Source organism: Neophocaena asiaeorientalis, unplaced genomic scaffold, assembly GCF_003031525.2.
Source record: "Neophocaena asiaeorientalis asiaeorientalis breed wild unplaced genomic scaffold, Neophocaena_asiaeorientalis_V1.1 scaffold170, whole genome shotgun sequence".
Taxonomy (NCBI): Eukaryota; Metazoa; Chordata; class Mammalia; order Artiodactyla; family Phocoenidae; genus Neophocaena; species Neophocaena asiaeorientalis.
In genome coordinates this window covers 565,187-584,178 of record NW_020172463.1, presented here as the reverse complement: position 1 = coordinate 584,178, position 18,992 = coordinate 565,187, and the positions used below count along the sequence as shown (strand labels likewise).

Below are 18,992 nucleotides of genomic sequence, written 5' to 3'. Positions count from 1 at the left end.
TTGGGACAAAGGCACATAGTATTTAGTGTTGCATTTGATTGTGAGAAATCTCCAGATTATTTTTCCTCTGAAAATTTGGGCACCATTTCCAAACTGTGGAACTTTAATACTTCAAGATGTTAATAAGTTTTCTTCCTCTCCCCCAACTGAAAAATGATCTTTATGGATAAAGTTTATAGAAGTACTATATTCAATACTCCCCTCTCGGAGATTCCAATGCACACGAACATAGGATTGCGTCAAAATAAAGAGACGTGTTTAGTCTTGTTATACCCAGAGTTTCTCAAAGTTACTTATCCATGAAAGCTCCCTTTTTTTAATGGAGCATCTACTAAAATCTTGAGGGATTAGTGTTCCAAAGTATTCATTTTAGCAAAACAGTACTGTAGTGTTCTAAATCTTAATGCATTTCCAAATTGGCCTGTAATAGAGATATAACTTATTTCAAAGTAAAATAATTTTGTTTGTAAATTGCTTTGAGATCATTGTAGTAGCTCTTGTAGTAGATATAAATCTTCATTGTATATCTCCATGCTATAGTTTAAATATTACATATATTAATAATTTATTTTCAGTTGGTTTCTTTACCTATAAAATTATGGGTAGTAAACTTTTATAAAAAATAGGAATTAGAGGTTGTATATGGGAACAGTATTTCCAAAGAGTCATTAGTTTTTATTTGTATTTGTAGATGCAAAGAATATAATGAAGGGGGGTGCATTTTGAAGTCATGGTCCTGTTTTTTCCCTCTTAGGTCACGATTCGTGAATTGGGTGGTATTCCAATCATTGGAAGCAAAATCAACAATCCCAACCAGAGTATTAAAGAGAAAGCTTTAAATGCACTGAATAACCTGAGTGTGAATGTTGAAAATCAAATAAAGATAAAGGTAAGTTATCTGAAATCACAAAAGGTAAAGATTTCTGTAAATGAAAGAGAAAAATAACAAAAAGGTAAGTAATGAAATTTTAGTAGGCCATACTTTATAACTTTATAGCCAAGAATTATTTTTATTTTTTTCCAGCTTTATTGAGATATAATTGACATAAATATTGTATAAGTTTAAGGTATACAACATGATGATTTGATACACATATATATTGCAAAATGATGACTGCTACTGTATAGCATTGGCAAACACCTCCATCACCTCATAATTACCTGTGCATGCGTGTGTGTGTGTGGTGAGAACATTTGAGATCTACTCTCTTAGCAACGTGCAAGTATACAATATAGTATTGTTAACTATAGTCACCTTGCTGTACATCTGACTCCACAACTTATTCACCTGATAACTTTGTCTGCTTTGATCACATCTCCCTGTTTCCTTCACCTGAACATTCTCCTCTCTGTTTCTGTGAGTTTGGCTTTTTCAGATCCCACATGTAAATAAGATCATTCATTGTTTGTCTTCTCTGTCAGACTTATTTCACTTAACATAATGCCCTCAAGGTCCATCCATTTTTCACAAATAGCAGGATTTCCTTCTTTTTTATAGTGAATAGTATTCCATTGTATATACACACCACATTTCCTTTATCCATTTGTCCATTGAATGACACTTAGGTTATTTCTATGTCTTGGCTATTGTGACTAACGCTGCAGTGAACGTGGGGGTGCAGATGTCGCTTTGAGATAGTGATCTTGTTTTCTTTGGATATATACCCAGAAGTGGGATTACTGGATCATATGGTAGTTCTATTTTTAATTTTTTGAAGAATATCCATACTGGTTTCCATAGTGGCTGCACCAACCACCAACAGTACACAAGGGTTCCTTTTTCTCTACATCCTTGCCAGCACTTGTTACTTCTTGTCTTTTTGATAACCACTCTACTAGGTGTGAGGTGATATCTCACGGTTTTGATTTGCATTTCCCTGGTGATTAGTGACGTTGAACATCTTTTCGTGAACCTGTTGACCATTTGTATGTCTTTGGAAACATGTCTGTTCAGGCCCTCTGCTCATTTTTATGGAGACTTAAGTCAGAGGAAGGAGGGACCTGAACCAGCCAATAAGAAGTGCAGTGGGGCTTCCCGGGTGGCGCAGTGGTTGAGAGTCTGCCTGCTAATGCAGGGGACACGGGTTCGAGCCCTGGTCTGGGAAGATCCCACATGCCACGGAGCAACTAGGCCCGTGAGCCACAACTACTGAGCCTGCGCGTCTGGAGCCTGTGCTCCGCAACAAGAGAGGCCGCGACGGTGAGAGGCCTGCGCACCGTGATGAAGAGTGGCCCCCGCTTGCCATAACTGGAGAAAGCCCTCGCACAGAAACGAAGACCCAACACAGCAAAAATAAATTAAATAAATTAATAAACTCCTAACCCCAACATTTAAAAAAAAAAAAAAAACTTTAAAAAAAGAAAAAAAGAAGTGCAGTGGACTTCTGAATTGGGGGTTCAGTTTAATCCAAGTGTGGCAAAGGGACCAGGCCAGAGTCAGATAACATCAGCAGGAAGACACAATAAGTGAGGAAATTATGTTAATTCAACATTTATTGAGCTCCTGCTCTGTGTTAACAGAGTTTAGACATGAACGTGATTAGCTCTTGTTTTAAGAAAGCTAGAAGGAGGGATGAGGCAAGTCCACAGATAGTTGTAATTCAAGGCAGAACATGATGAAATACTTTAAGGAAAAATACAAGTAAAATATCGTAGAATACACAGAAAGGAGAGATTTCATTCAGAAGTTTCTGTAAAAGGTAGAGCCCAAGATGGCTCTTAAGACTGTCTAAGCTTTCTACGGGCAGAGTTGGGGAAGCAGGGAATCACAAGAGAAAGGAGGAACAAGGTGAGGTGGGCACGGCTCCAGGAATAACTGAGCTGGCCCATTTGGTAATCTTGTTGCTAGACCTGAAATGGAGAAAAGATTCAGAGCTAACAAGGATGTAAATGCTCAGCACATTTTAGGAAATGCTTTGAAAGACATGAGCATCCTGTGAAAATACATGATTTATAATGATTCTAAGGAAATGCCATTTTTTTTAAAGGATGGATGTATAATGAAATGGTGACCGAGGACAGCCAAATTGACTTGTAAATATCATTTAGATCTTGAAACCAGATTAAAATTGTAATCTCTCTTTGCTTTACTGCCATTAGGTAACATGAATACATTTGGATATTTTTAAAAGTTAATACTGGCTTATGGGACAGTTGGTAATTCCTTAGCATTTTATGTAAGGGAATTTTTCTTACCAATTAGAATGTTTGGTGGAGTTCAGACTTAGGTGAATACCAATTATTTGTGAGACATAATTTTTCCAAGCTGGAGAGATCATGGCCAAACATAGAAAATAGAGTTTCAGAAAAATTTCCATCACCCTGGGTTTAGTTTAGATCTGTCATGTGTGAAATAGGAGTACTACTGGCATTGCATTACTTTTTGCCAGTGGCGGTTTACAATATTATGAAGGAGTAGTTCATATACATATACCTCGGTAAATAAGAACCTTGGGCCAAATAGAGTTTGCCTCTGCTTAATTTTTTTTTAATTAAATTTATTTTTGGCTGTGTTGGGTCTTAGTTGCTATGCGCAGGCTTTTCTCTAGTTGCTGTGAGCGGGGGCTACACTTCGTTGCAGTGCGCGGGCTTCTCATTGTTGAGGCTTCTCTTGTTGCGGAGCACGGGCTCTAGGTGCGCGCACTTCAATAGTTGTGGCACGTGCGCTCAGTAGTTGTGGTGCGTGGGCTCTAGAGCGCAGGCTCAGTAGTTGTGGCGCACAGGCTTAGTTGCTCCGCGGCATGTGGGATCTTCTTGGACCAGGGCTTGAACCCGTGTCCCTTGCATTGGCAGGCGGATTCTTAACCACTGCGCCACCAGGGAAGCCTTCTGCTTACTTTTGAAGGAAAGAACTCTAAAGAAAAGTTCTATTTGACTTTGTGTCTCCCCCATTCTTTACTTCTAACATGATATCACCCCTAGATCCTACTGTTCAGGTACTTAACCATGGTACAAAATGGCCCTACAGGTCTTCTTCCTCATCCAAGTGTGCCCAGACACAGAAAGGCAGACTGGGTTGGGAGGCCCCCCACTGGTGTTGGGAGCATGGTCTCTGGGGTCGGACACTGCTCCACCAGCTCGTTACATTGGGCAGGGGGTCCAAGCTCCTGGAAGAGTTTAAAGTCCTTGTCAGTAAAATGGCCATAATAACACTGCCTCATTAGAGTTGTCTCAGGGCTGAAGTGAGGTATATCTGTAAAATGCTCCATGCCTCCCATTAACAAGGGCAGCTTAAAAAAAAAAAGTCACCCAAGTTTGAGGGCTGGATACAAATACCATCTTTCCTAAGGAGCAAGTCTCATCCTGAACAATCACCCTGTTCTGCTGTGCAGAAAAGTTACGGTTCAATAGCAAAATTTTGGAGATCCTAAGACGCTCACTTTTTCCCCGCCTTCAGGTGTACGTCAGTCAAGTCTGTGAGGATGTCTTCTCCGGCCCCCTGAACTCCGCTGTGCAGCTGGCCGGACTGAGGTTGTTAACAAACATGACAGTGACCAATGACCACCAGCACATGCTTAGCAGTTACATTACAGACCTGTTCCACTTGTTGCTCACGGGAAATGGAAGCACCAAGGTATGAAGGAAGTGGTTGGTCATTACTTGCAGTACAAACAGCTGTTGCATCCAGTTTATTAAGATTGGAATTCAGTGTACAAGTCACCCGTCTTAAGTTGATACTCCTCAAGAAAGAAAGTTCAAAGTTTACTAAAAACCCTTACATGGGCGCGAGAAAGTATATTATTTTTATACCCTAATATTGAATTTCAAAGTTAACTTGTGAAAATAATCTGTTATTTCACTTATCAATAGATGGGTATTCATTTGGTTTTCTGAAAATCAGTTTACCTTTTACTGAAGTGAAATAGCTAGCTTCACCCACACCAGATACAGGACCATTGTGATTCAAAGAAGTCTTTGAGTGACAGTGCTGGGTAATTGAGTTTTTTGCTTACCTCAGGGTTAACGGAACTTTTTTTTTGATTCGACCATTGTGTGTTGTAAAATCTTTCTGAAACTTATACTTCTCAGTATAAGTTAAGACCTGTTATGTATCAATAGATGTAGGAGGCAACAGAGTTGGAGCTGAATTAACTGGGACACCCTGTGAAAACTGCTTGAGTAAACCCCTCATATTGGTGTGCATTCGTACCAAGCACCACTTTTCAAGAAATACCATAAAAACAGAAGGTAGAGTAATCAAAGGCTCTAGTTAGTTGAGTCAGTTGTTCATCAGTGTTTTACTGTATTGGTCTGTGTTCTCTGGCACAGTTGAAAAAAATGCATGAGCATGTTAGAGGGACTAAATGTGAAGCCAAACTCCAGATAATCAAGTTCACTGAAGTTACGTCTGAGGTTATCAAATTGTGACTACAGCAGAGGCTTACTATAGTCCTTTTAAAATTTGTTCTGAGATGTTTTTATATGGGCTTTCCACATTTCAGGTAGCCAGATTTACTTAGATCTGGTCCAAGATGTACCCGAAGGCATTCAAAATTAAATGTAATAATCGTATCAGCAATATTTTAGGAATAATGCTCCATCCATAGGCAATTTCCAAATGCACACACCTGTGAACACCCCTCTCGCCAGGGGAACAAGGTAACTTCCAGCCCTTGACCCCATAGAAACTGCATTCTCTCTACCCCATGGCATTGGAGCTGTTGGAAACTCTTCTGTTTCTCTCTGCAGCTACTTTGCCCAAAACCTCAGAGGCACGTTGTGTTCAGAGCCAAGTACCTCTGGCCTTGGGGCTGTATATATATCTGTCTCAGAGATGGTTTATATTTTGTGACATTTTGAGAGTGACTCACACCACAATACTATGTTCATTTTTGGTTGGTTTTGTTTTTCCACTACATTGCCTAGCAGGTATATCTGGGATAGAAAATTTGCTTTTTTCGTCTGTCTGGGAGGCTAACCACCAGTTGTTTCTCCATTAAACAATGACTTTAGGGACTTCCCTGGCAGTCCAGTGGTTAAGACTTCGCCTTCCAATGCAGGGGGTGCGGGTTCGATCCCTGGTCGGGGCCGCTTGGCCAAAAATCCAAAACATAAAACAGAAGAAATATTGTAACAAATTCAATAAAGACTTAAAAAATGGTCCACCTCAAAAAAGTCTTTTAAAAAAAATGAGTTTAAAGTTGCAACTTGCAAATGAACTTTTGAATAATGATCCATTTGTAAGTGGAAAAATGTATCCATTTTAGATATTTTCTTAGTAAAAAACCACCAACATGAATTTTTTAAATCTTTATTTTTAATAAGTGATCTCACTCTACTATAATAACCTCTTGGGTTCAACACTGATTCATAACTAAATACGAATAGTAGAAGGTGAATTTAAATAAACCTTGTGTTTGCTACATCTGCCATGAGAACAAAAGTAAGAAATGGCTTAAAAGAAATGTCTTAGAGCCACCACCAGATGGCATATGTGACACAAGAAAAAGTTACGGTTCAGTAGGACAGACGGTGGTTTCAAAACAAAATCATACGTTAACTGTTTAATCTGTAGTTGTACTCTAACTTTATATATATATATTTTCACCTTTAACACACGAGACGTAAACCCAGGTCACGAGTCTAAAAGCGGGCGGCTGATTTCTATCTATCTTTATACTTTTTATTTTATATTGGAGTATTGAGTTACAATGTTGTGTTAGTTTCAGGTGTACAGCACAGTGATTCAGGTATACATATACATATTATTTTTCAAATTCTTTTCCCATTTAGATAAATACAAAATATTGAATAGTTACCCGAGCTATAGAGTAAGTCCTTCATGGTTATCTATTTTAAATAGTGTTTATATGTTAAACCAAAACTCCTAATTTATCCCTCCCAACACTATTCCCCGGTGGTCACCCTAAGTTTGTTTTTGAAGACTGTCTGTTTCTGTTTTGTAAATTAGTTCATTTGTATCATTTTTTTTTTTTAGATTCCACATACAAGCGATATCATATGTTTGTCTTTCTCTGTCTGATTGACTTCACTTAGTATGATCATATCTAGGTCCATTCACGTTGCTACAAATGGCATTATTTCATTTTTTTAAGGCTGAGTAATATTTCCTTATATATGTACCACATCTTCTTTATCCATCCACCTGTCGATGGACATTTTAGTTGCTTCCATGTCTGGGCTAGTGTAAGTAGCCCCGCAAGGAAGGTTGGGGTGTATGTGTCTTTTTGAATTATGGTTTTCTCCGGATATACGCCCAGGAGTGGGATTGCCAGATCATATGGCAGCTGTTTTTGGTTTCTTAAGGAACCTCCCTACTCTTCTCCATAGCGGCAGTCACCAATTTACATTCCCACTGACAGTGTAGGAGGGTTCCCTTTTCTCCATGCCCTCTCCAGTATTTATTGTTTGTAGACTTTTGGATGATGACCATTCTGACTGGTACCCCTTGATACCCCCTCGTGCTTTTTTTTTTTCTATTGGAGTATAATTGCTTTACAGTATTGCGTTAGTTTCTGCTGTACAGTGAAGTGAATCAGCTATATGTATACCTATATCCCCTCCCTTTTGGTCCTCCCTCCCATCCGCCCATTCCACCCATCTAGGTCGTGTCAGAGCACCGAGGTTAACTTCCTGTTTTATAGCAGGTACCTGCTAGCTCTCTATTTCATGCATGGTGGTATATGTCGGTACTGATCTCCCAATTCATCCCACCCTCCGCTTCCCCCACCCCGTGTCCACATGTTCTTTCTCTACGTCTGCATCTCTATTCCTGCCCTGCAAATACGTTAATGTGTACCATTTTCTAGATTCTAAGTATATGCATTAATATATAGTGCCTGTTACCAATTTACATTCCCACTGATAGTGTAAGAGGGTTCCTTTTTCTCCATGTGCTCTCCAGTGTTTATTGTTTGTAGATTTAAAGATGATGGACATTCTGACTGATGGGACATGATGCCTCATTTTACTTTTTATTTGCATTTCTCTAGAAATAAGTGATGTTGAGCATCTTTTTTGTTCCTCTTGGCCACATGTATGTCTGCTTTGGAGAAATGTTTATTTAGGTCTTCTCATTGTTTGATTGGGTTGTTTGTTTTTTTATATTGAGCTTCATGAGCTCTTTGTATATTTTGGAAATTAACCCCTGTTGGTCACATCATTTGCAAGTATCTTCTCCCATCCTGTAGGTTGTCTCATCGTTTTTATGGTTTCTTTTGCTGTGCAGAACCCTCCTGCACTCTTTGAAATTTATCATGAACATGTATTAATTTTATTTAAAAGTTTTAAATGATAAAAACAGTAAAAGTAGGGAAAGTCATCTTTCTACTTAACAAATTAATATGTACAGTGTGATCAAAGGAATGTGTATTAGGATATGTATATGAGAAAATACCAAACTTAATATCATTTCTAGTCATGGAAATGTGAGTGAATTTCCTTTTCCTTTCTGCTTTTCTGTAAAAAACAATGTTCTATAGTAAACACATAATGCCTTTGTAATTCGAAAAAGGTTTATATAATAATATCCGGGTCTCTTCCAGGGAGTAATGGAGGGCACATTTGTCACTTTTTCCTGATTTCAGTCTGCTCTCCCTGCTCCTCACTTTCTGCAATTTCAAGTATCTTGTAGAAAGTATACTTTTACATGACTTGCATTTTTTTTTTGGCTGCGTTGGGTCTTCATTGCTGCACGCGGACTTTCTCTAGTTGCGGCGAGCCGGGGTTACGCGTCGTTGCGGTGCGTGGGCTTCTCATCACGGTGGCTTCTCTTGTTGCAGAGCGTGGGCTCTAGAGCGCAGGCTCAGTAGTTGCGGCGCACGGGCTTAATTGCTCCGCGGCATGTGGGATCTTCTCGGACCAGGGCTCGAACCCGTGTCCCCCACATTGGCAGGTGGATTCATTTTTTTTGAATGTTTTCATTACTGACTTTTCAGTTATAAGTGATGAGTTCTGATATTTTGGCCAGTCAGCTATAAGATAACATTTGCTTATTTATGTCACTGCGTAGTTAAATGATTGTACAGTTTTTCACATAGAAACGATAAGCTCCAAGAATCATAGAAACCTAGTATAAAGCACCATATTGTTAGTCTTCATAACCAAACTATCCCCAAATTTTCATACTTGAAGTAGGAACCGGTTTGAGAGATTCGTTTTTTTGTTCTAAAGATATTTCACTTAACAGTAAGCGTAATAAAGATTATTTATGTAACACATGTTAAACTTACTCTGTGTTAGGTATTTCTGTGCACCAGGGGTGGGTAGCTAAAATGTTCATTATTTTCTTCCTGTCTCCCTATCAGTATAATTGGAAAACTAAGGTTTTAAATAAGAGGAATTGAGAAAGCTTCGTGGAATGGAGAAAATTTGAGTCAGACGTTGAAGAATAGGCAGGACTTTAAAATGTGGACTTGGTTGGGGGACAGCATGCCAGGGAGAGAAAAACCCACGCTTGCTAGTCTGAAATAAACCAATGTTCTTATTTCAGGTTCAAGTTTTAAAACTGCTTTTGAATTTGTCGGAAAATCCAGCCATGACAGATGGACTCCTTGGTGCCAAAGTAAGTTCAGTAGCTTACATATTTGTTTTGTCCATACAAATATATAGATTTGGACAGACAGATCTGGAAGGAAAGGACTTACCTCAAATATTAACAGGGATTATCTCTGAGGAGCAATATTAGAGGTGGGTTTCTTTTTTGGTTCTTTTTGCTGATACGAATTTCCTAAAATTTCTGTAATGAACGTATTTTACTTTTAAAACTCATTTTGAAAAGTTCTCCCTAGCAATAATGAATTATATTTTTTGGGGTACTTATATATCATCACATGTTTTATATTTGACCTGCTTATGTTCAGTGTATCTTAGTATCCACTGACACACTAGTATTTATGGAGGCCGCAGTATGTGCCTGATGCCAGGCTGAGTGCCAGGATACACCAGTGAGTACAGCATTACCTGGTGCTTGTCCTCGTGAGCTTACAGTCTAGGGAGAGGAGACAAAATATGTAAGAAAGGAGCAGTTAAAAGCTGTGGTATTTTGAAGGAAGCATAGGTTAGTGCTGTGGTAGAATGGACCTCAAGTCCTATAGAAAAAGGACCCTGTCATATTCATCTGCTCAGCCCTATGCCCTGCACACTGTGTTTGGTGAATTAATGAGTTTCCATGATGACTGTATATGATGGATCTTAAAGAGGAAATGGGTGTTTTTCCAAATGACTGCATTCTAGGATTCCAAGGAAATGGTATTTTTTAGCTAAAACACAAAACCTCTTTTTTCCATTAGTATATGACATAGGAGTGCCTAAGATTTTACACATTTACGTTACGCAGTCTTAGGGATAGTTTTCTATGACAAGATTTTTTTAATGCATTTACTACAGCTTTAAAATGTGAACATACACATGGAAAATGTTTTCGTATATTTTTTAATCTTCATTGTTTCCTACTTCAGGTGGATACATCATTCCTTTCCCTTTATGATGGCCATGTAGCAAAGGAGATTCTTCTTCGAGTTCTCACACTGTTTCAGAATATAACTACCTGCCTCGAAAAGGAAGGCCGTTTAGCTATTCAGCCAACTTTCACTGAAGGTTCACTATTTTACCTGTTATATGGAGAAGAATGTGCCCAGAAAATGAGAGCTTTAGTTTATCACCATGATGCAGATGTGAAGGAAAAGGTAACAATGATACCAAAATTCTAACTGGCTGGTCATATTTTTCCAAAGAGTAACGCAGTCTAGAAATACTACACATAAACTTCTCATTTTTCACCTTCCTTACAAAGGGATTCTTTCAACTGCTTGAATTTAAACAAACAGTAAATATCACCTTCCATCATTAACACAGCTACAACTTGCCCTGGTCTTGGACCATTTTATTGATACCAAAATAAGAGCTTGTTCTGAAACCATTTTGTTTTTATTTTGCTTTTTGCTAAGCTACTTCAGTTATCCTCTACACGGAGTGACAGTGACCTTTTTATGTGTAAGCTACCCTTCCACTGTTGGCAGTGATTTGCAGTTATGCATCTGGGACAGCAGCAGTATGTTTCATAAGCGCCCTAGGAAGGACCCGAGATCGATCCCATACTCCCAAGGCCACCTGCCACTCTTTCAGGTCTGTTCTAATCATTAGAATCTATTCTAGTCTATGTAAACTGTTAGAAATGTTTCCTAGTACTCACCCACTCCCATTCAGTTTGATGTGTATAACATACTGGGATCAATCAAAATCCAACCAAAGGCAATTGGTTAAAAATCAGTTATATAGTTCTCAGAATGAAGCAAGTCTGAATGTGCTGATGTGGAAAGACATCCATGAAATATGGCTGTTTTTCAAAATACATGTTGTAGAAAAATATGACCCCATTTGTGGTTTTTTTTTTAATCAAAAAATTTATGCTTATATATGGACAGAACACTTCTTTCATATATAGGCATTTTGGTATATATATCTAGAATGAAAGCCACACTCCTGAGAATAGGATTAGGGAGTGAGGAAATGACTTTTCTATGTACACCTTCTAGTGTTTGAATTTTTTACTCTGGGCATAAATTTCGTAATTTTTTTAAATAAAGAAGAAAAATGTCACAGGATTTTCTCCCCTTAATTGAAAGAAGTTTTATTCATTAATTTTCACCCATATTTTACATGATTAAAATTATGAAAAATTCTCAGCAGTTATTTTTAATAGTATTTGTATCCCATAAGCTACTTTAACAATTTATTGATTGATATATTTGAATTCAGCCAGGTTCTCCCCTCCAGGTTTTGTAATATTCAAGTTCATAACCACCACCATGCTTAGTTATTAAGTAAATCAATTTGTAAGCAGAAGCTTTCCTAGTCTTGTATTTAAGGCAAAGCTTTAAGAGAAGAGTACTTTAAATTTCATTTGTAAATACATAAATTTCCATAGGAAGTCACAAATCCTCAAACAGAAAAATGTGCTTTATATCAGGGTTATCCTGATACAGAACTGAAACTTGGGAGACGTATTTTTACAGTAGAAATATGATGAAAATTCTAAATTAGCTACAGCAGTAATAATGTACATTATGAAGGCTAAGGATCATTTATCAAGTGATGCAAACATAAGTATTAACTCCCTGAAAGGCACATTTCTTTATAAGAATTTTGCTTAATCTTCCTCCTTGTTTACTGAAAATATATATTCAAAATGTACACATTAAAACGAAGATTTGATTTCAATGTGCGGTAGCAGCATTGGATTCTAAAACACCCTCTCTTCTTTTCCTCTATTATTAGTTTGAACAAATAACGTTTCCTGGAGATCAGAGCATTGAGTTTGAAATGTCGAAATGCTAGAGAAAAGGGGGGAGTCATCTAGAAAGAATTCCACAGGGAAAGTGCACAGTTCGATCTTTACCTATGTAGGTCATGGCACATCTTACCTTTTTTAGGTGGGCTTTCTCCTAATTGATGGTCCCACCCTCTTGGGCAGTGAGTTTCAAAGTGTTCTTCAGTTATCACGGGAGAAAGGGATTTCAATAAAATCGTACATGTTGGTATGGATGCTGGCTAATCAGAGGAAAATGAAATCAACTTGGAGGATGAGACAATGAAAAGGTATTATGACATGTATTAGACTGAATGGAGGGGACAGAGTGGATTCGTCTTTTCAAAATTTGTTTTTGCTTTGTACGTAAAACCCTTCAAAATGTGGATAGGAGAGATGAAGCTCAGTGTACTTCCTAATGAACAAAAACGTCAAAGTGGAAAGAATGCAAATGGACATAAAACTTACAGCTTGGAGGAAGCCTAGAAAATGAGGCAGGCCCAATTCAGTGGAACTTAGAACATAATTTAAAGTGCCTGGGGACCCCTCAGTTAAACAGTACATGTGACTACAGAGTTAACATTAAGGCCACTCAAGGAGAAGAAATAATTAAGCAAGATGCGCTTGGCTTGCTTCATAGAGCAGAGGTAAGAGATGAATTTTCCGTCTGGCGTGCAACAGCAAGGAAGGTAACCACAGAACTCTGGCTAGTATTAGGGCAACCTATGCCAAAGCTAATCCACCATAAGCCAAACGTCTTGATTCCCATCTGTTTGCTAAATGTTCCTTTGGAGTGAAAAAGTGGTTTGTTTGTTTTTTCCTGAAAGTTTACAGGGAAATTTTTTGTGCTTTAGTGCCCACGAATCATATATTCACTTATATTACATATACATTTCCCCCTGACAGATTTGCATCTTTGTAGATAAAAATGCTAAATTTTGATAAATATTATTTACATTTATCTTGGCTATTATTCTCCAAATTTACAAAATGTGGGAGACAAAGTTGTTAGTCCTCAATGTTTAGTGTCCTTATATGCTTGAATATATATTATCAAAAGCATTATTAGCCTATTTTCCACTTTTAAATCTACCTATCTGTATTAGGCAGTGATATCTGAAGATATCATTTTCTCCCTTACATTTTCCAAGTGTTTTTTTAAAACAAAGACTTATTTATTCTTCACAGTTTTGGGAGGCGGGTGAAAATCATCCTCTTGCTGCACGTGAGGACACTGAGGCGCACTGAGCTGAGGTGACAGAGAATCCAAGGCAGAAGCAGGATTAAAAGCCAGATTAAGGGGCGAACATGCATATATACACGTGGAAATAAATTACAGGGCACTACCTGGGTAGCATTTGGTGTAGGAAACCTATTTTGATTATTTTGTGTGAATAAAGTTCATTTCACTGAGGCTGGATTGGGAAGACAGAATGGGCCTCTCATCAGCTCTCTCATTTAGGAAGGTTCAGAGTAATGGAGTGCGTGTAGAGCCTGTCTAGGACTAAAACTCAGGGCAGTGGACTCCCAGAATCACTGTCTTTTTTTTTAACCACTAATATTCCACACTGGCTTAATATAAGTAGAACCGTGCTTAAGGATCGTGTAATATAAAAATATAAGAGAATCATGTAAAACAGAAAATATTTATAAAGCTCACTGACATACTGGGGTTTGAGCTAAGAAACTAGAAAAAATAATGAGTATATATATATATATAGAGAGAGAGAGAGGATGGAATATGGAAAGAATAAAATTTAACTCAAAGTATATGGTCTATTAACATTTAATATCTGCATTTATCTTTGTAAATTATTTCCTTGCAGCTATATTTGTGCTGAGCAGGTCTGACTTTTAGATTAAAAATAAAACATTTCACAAATCATGTTCTCATAACCACACTTCCCCTTCCTCTGCCCAGCTCAGAGGGCTTTTGATTTGGGGATTGTAGGTATGCCACAGAGTATATTATTCCTCTCTTTAAAAAAAAGGGTAACTTAGCCCAAACTCCTATGTTTAAAAAAATAAATCTCTTAACATTTGGCATATAACCATGTGGGGAATCAATGTCACCATTTGCTCTAACATGACTGTAAGAAATATGTTTCTATGTGCAGGCCTGTGAGAAAATCTAGGTAGGTAGACAGCCTTGACTTACCATGCAGAAGGCCCCTAAGAATAGAAAAACAGAAATGAGTTTTTAAAATCAGTTTTTCATAATCTCAAAACTCTACCACTAAAGTAGAATGCTTTAGTAAAAAAAATTCCATTGCAATGTTTATGTCACTGAGACATGACCGAAAATCCACATTAGCCTTCATTATTTAAATGACCCACCTCTGAACTCTTCTCTGTTTATAAGAACTGGCAGTCATATTAGGAAGCAGGTTACAACATAGAACACAAACCTGCAGAAGTTGTTTCCAAATGTAAAAAATCGTAATATTCATGAATTTCTTAGTCTTTTTAGATTTATATCCGATGATGCCTTTTTCATTAAAAGCTCCTGTGCTCATATTTACTCAAAGTTGTCATCATCAGTATTAAGGTATCTTGACTCTCCATGCTTCAAGACAAAAAAATCTTCAGTCTTAAGTCCATATCTTTCTAGAGCCTCACTCAGTTTCACTGGAGGTTCTAAGTAATGCTGGCAAAGGGCAGAGAGAAACAAAAATGGAAAAAGATTAAGCATACATATATTTGGGGGGATATGTCAAACAAGAGTTCAAACTAAAATAACCGACACAGCCTACTTAAAGTAATGCTCTTCCTTTTCACTGAAGCATTAGCAAATGAGTCAATCATACTTTCTAATATAGAATCATTAAGCCAATAGAAATGTCATATTTATCAATCTGTTAACACCATGCATGTCAAATTTGGCCAACTTAGATTGAGCATTATTAGACTGCATGAACTCTGATCACTATTTCCCTACATGAAATCCCAGTCTAAATGGAATCAATGCTAACGAATTAAGTGTTACCAATAGTTTGGGAGAACAGAGAAACTTAGATTATAAGGAAGATTATGTGTGTACAAGCAAACGCTAGAGAAAATATTTTTGGCTGAAGAAGGGTTGTCATCCCCAAACCCCAACCAAATACTGATTCTGTAGTCTATGGATTGAAGAGGGGCCTGAGGAAAAGAGATTTAACAGGTGGAGTTACCTTTTGTTTCCTCACCTTTTCATAACTCAAAAAAACATAAAGACAGCACACTGTTGAAGAATGTTTCAACATACTCAAATGTTTACCAAATAAACTGAAACCACTTGAACATGTGTTATAGTTAAAGAAAGCAAAAGGTATAAAAGAAATCATTTCACCAGTTATTTCTCTTTTGAGCTAAATATTTACAGTGTATATAGTAGCTATTTTTACAGCGAATAAAGGAAAAAAACACGTATTACACAAAGGGTTTTTTCCCCAATTTCAATTAGAAAAGCTATAAAATGTTAAAATTAAAGCAGAAATAAAAATCAAACAGTCTCTACTCTGATCGCTGGTGGTAAGTCTGCTTCTACCCTCCATGCAGCAATGGCTGGTGAGCACCCAGAGAGCGGCCAGGTCAGTGAACTAATAAAAACGCTTGCCTTCCTAGAGCTTTCATCCCAATACAGAGACAGATAAGAAATGAATAAAGAAAACAGTATCTGAGTGGATGACATGTTCTGGATAGAACATAGTTGGTAAGTGTCGGCGGTGGAGGTTCAATTTTAAATACAACCATCTAAGAAGTCCCCTTGGAGATGGCAACTTGAACAAAGACCTGAGGGAGCAGACTGCACCAGGCTTTGTAGGCAGCTATGAGGGCTGTGGCTTTGACGGGGAGTGTGATGGAAAGCTGCAGGTCCTTCTGGCACAGGAGGGTCACAATCTGATCTAAGGGATAAAGGCCGCTGCCCTCTGCAGCACTGAGAACAGACTGTAAGGGGCAGTGTGGCATCAGTGATGGCGGTAAGAGGTACTCTAAGTCTAAATACAATCTAAAGGATGAGCTGACTGCGTGTGGGGAAAAGCTGGGGGGAGGATATGAGAGAAAGAGGGAAAAGCTGGGGTGAGGATATGAGAGAAAGAGAGTAAAGGGTTTGGCCTGAGGAAATGGAAGGAGGGTGTTGCCATTTACTGAGATCAAGAGAAATGATTTTGAGAGAAGATCAGGAAGTTTGGTTTTAGACTGAAGTTTTGGGTACCTGATGGGCATCCAAGTGGAGAAGTCAGGTAGGCAACTGGATACATAAACATGGATTGTAGGGGGAAACGTGGGCTAGAGAGGTACAGTGGGTAGATGGTGTTTAAAGCCGTAAGACTAATGAGATGCCCAAGGGACTAACCAGCTAGAGAAGAAATGGGGCCCCTGGATTGAGTCCTAAGGCACTGCCTGCTGACGAGGAACTAGCAGCAGAGAGAGTAGGAAGGGCCAGCCAGTGATGTACTAGGAAAACCAGGCAAGTCTCCTGTGGCTTCAGATGTACACATTGCTAACAGTTACTGGCCACACGTGGGTCTTTTCTCCCCGCTTGCTCACTTCTAGGTTTATGGCTACGTTTATAGAGGGTCAGGGATGCCTTCCCACTGAATATGGAGTAACTGAGGTTAACTGTGCATTAGTTACCCCGTATTCCTAGAGAGAGCCACTTATTAATGGGTTAGTTGACAACAGGAATCCACTTTTAGTCTTTTTTATGCATATAGGAGATTGCTAATATATCCCCCATGAGATTTGACTGTAAATAATAGCCTAAGTCAAGAAGCTTCCCTTGCAAAATTGTTTTTAAGAGATTTCAAAATGATGAAATTCTTTCCCAATGAAAAATAATTTTCTGTTAAATTTTTTCTTCCCTGTGCGCTCTCTACAAGTCTTGGCCAACAATACACTTACACAATTGCCCTACACTAATAATGTCTTTCCTAGACTGTAACTTTAGTTATAAGCTATAATTTAGTATGGATTTTGATGTTGCAGTATCTTTCTGAGTTTCTTCGTAGGTCAATTCTTGGCTGCTTCAACCATCTAGAAGGGAGCTCTAGAAGTAGGCAAGAAAGCTGAGTGACTGATAGCTATCTCTTAGTACAAGCACATTAATCCTGCAGGGAAGGTAAAAATGCCCAATAGCCATGGGACCAAACGATATGTATACAGCAAGGTAGTAGGTTACACATATATACCATGGAATATTACTCAGCCATAAAAAGGAACAAAACTGAGTCATTTGTAGTGATGTGGATGGCCCTGGAGTCTGTCATACAGAGTAAAGTAAGTCACAAAGAAAAACAAATACCATCTATTAATGCATATATATGTAAACTAGAAAAATGGTACTGATGAACCTAGTGGTGGGGCAGGACTAAAGACGCAGACGTAGAGAACGGACTTGTGGACACAGTAGGGGAAGGGGAGGGTGGGACGAATTGAGAGAGAAGCATTGACATACATACACTACACCATGTGTAAAATAGACAGCTAGTGGGAAGCAGCCGCATAGCACAGGGAGATCAGCTCGGTGCTTTGTGACCACCTAGGGGGGTAGGATGGCGAGGGGATATAGGTATGCATATACCTGTGCAGCAGAAACTAACACAACACTGTAAAGCAATTATACTCCAATAAAGATGTGGGAAAAGAAAAAGAGTAAGTGGTGAAAGCAGAAGCTCCCAGCAGGGTGGACCCATTAAGGGCCAGGCAACCAGCCCCAGACAGCTCATACATTCCCTTTCAAAGGGGTCACTGTTTTATGATCTACTCCAACAGAAGAGACTCAAAATAAAGACCCTGGTCATTTAAGAAGTTAACATATGTTATGTAGTGCCTACAGTTTGTTTCTACCAAAACTAGTCGGTTAAGTTGAAGTGCTTAAATACATCATTTAGGAAATTCACTCATCATTCCTTAGATGAATCAGATGTTGCCGTATGTACAATTTTAAAGTGTCGCCAAGTCAATACATCCTTACTGCTTATATTATAGTAAGCAGTTATTACAACTATTTACATGCAAATCATTTAAAACTGTTTGCAAAGCATAGGCTAAACATCCTCCCCCAAAATTCCATGTACTTTATAATTTATTTAGCAAACTCGCAGTTCTCAATTTATGCAACTAATGTCAAAAAGACTAAATGAGGGCTCCCCTGGTGGCGCAGTGGTTGAGAGTCCACCTGCTGATGCAGGGGACGTGGCCAAAAAAAAAAAAAAAAAAAAAAAAAAAAAAAAGACTAAATGAGAGTGTGTTTTATATTTCATTAAGAAATAAAGATGAAGTTTAGATTTAAAACTAATTCTTAAGGCTGCATAACACAATAACTCTTGAAGACTGAGGTTTTCTCTCCTCATCTTCCCATCTCTGTAAAGAACATAGCCACCTTCCCAATTACTCAAGTTAAAAATTTAGGAGTCATCTTTGATTCTTCTCCTTGCAAGGTTTAATAAAATACTATTACTTCATCTAAGTTGCTGAAATATGTTATATATAGAACATATACATATATCTAAATTTACCTATATACATATGGAACACACATACACACACACGGAATAAGACACTGCTTCTAAATAATAGTGGTAAACCAATGGAAACCAGTATCAAATTCCCCCTTCTCCAAATACACAGACACAGAAACACACACACGTCATATTCTCCTTCACCCTTCCCATGCCCGTGGACATTCATTTATTGATTCCATTCTGTCCCCCAACAGTGTGGCTCAGGGCCACAGCATTGT

The 18,992-nt window shown here is 38.2% G+C and overlaps 2 protein-coding genes across 6 annotated transcripts in view; one reads left to right on the top strand and one right to left on the bottom strand.

Moving 5' to 3' along the window:
• Positions 1–12,180, top strand: part of ARMC10 (armadillo repeat containing 10) — a 29,153-nt gene extending 16,973 nt beyond the window's left edge. Inside the window, exons 3-6 of the mRNA XM_024738089.1 lie at positions 755–889; positions 4,397–4,573; positions 9,452–9,523; positions 10,419–12,180. Of these exons, the coding sequence (XP_024593857.1) occupies positions 755–889; positions 4,397–4,573; positions 9,452–9,523; positions 10,419–10,670 (636 nt within the window). The 3' untranslated portion in view covers positions 10,671–12,180. The remainder of the gene's footprint in view (positions 1–754; positions 890–4,396; positions 4,574–9,451; positions 9,524–10,418) is intronic.
• The window catches only part of NAPEPLD (N-acyl phosphatidylethanolamine phospholipase D), a 44,498-nt gene continuing 36,849 nt past the window's right edge, over positions 11,344–18,992 (bottom strand). For all 5 annotated transcript variants that reach the window (XM_024738084.1, XM_024738085.1, XM_024738087.1 and 2 more), the window contains one exon: positions 11,344–14,915. In XM_024738084.1, coding sequence (XP_024593852.1) covers positions 14,787–14,915 — 129 coding nt within the window. In that variant the 3' untranslated portion in view covers positions 11,344–14,786. The remainder of the gene's footprint in view (positions 14,916–18,992) is intronic.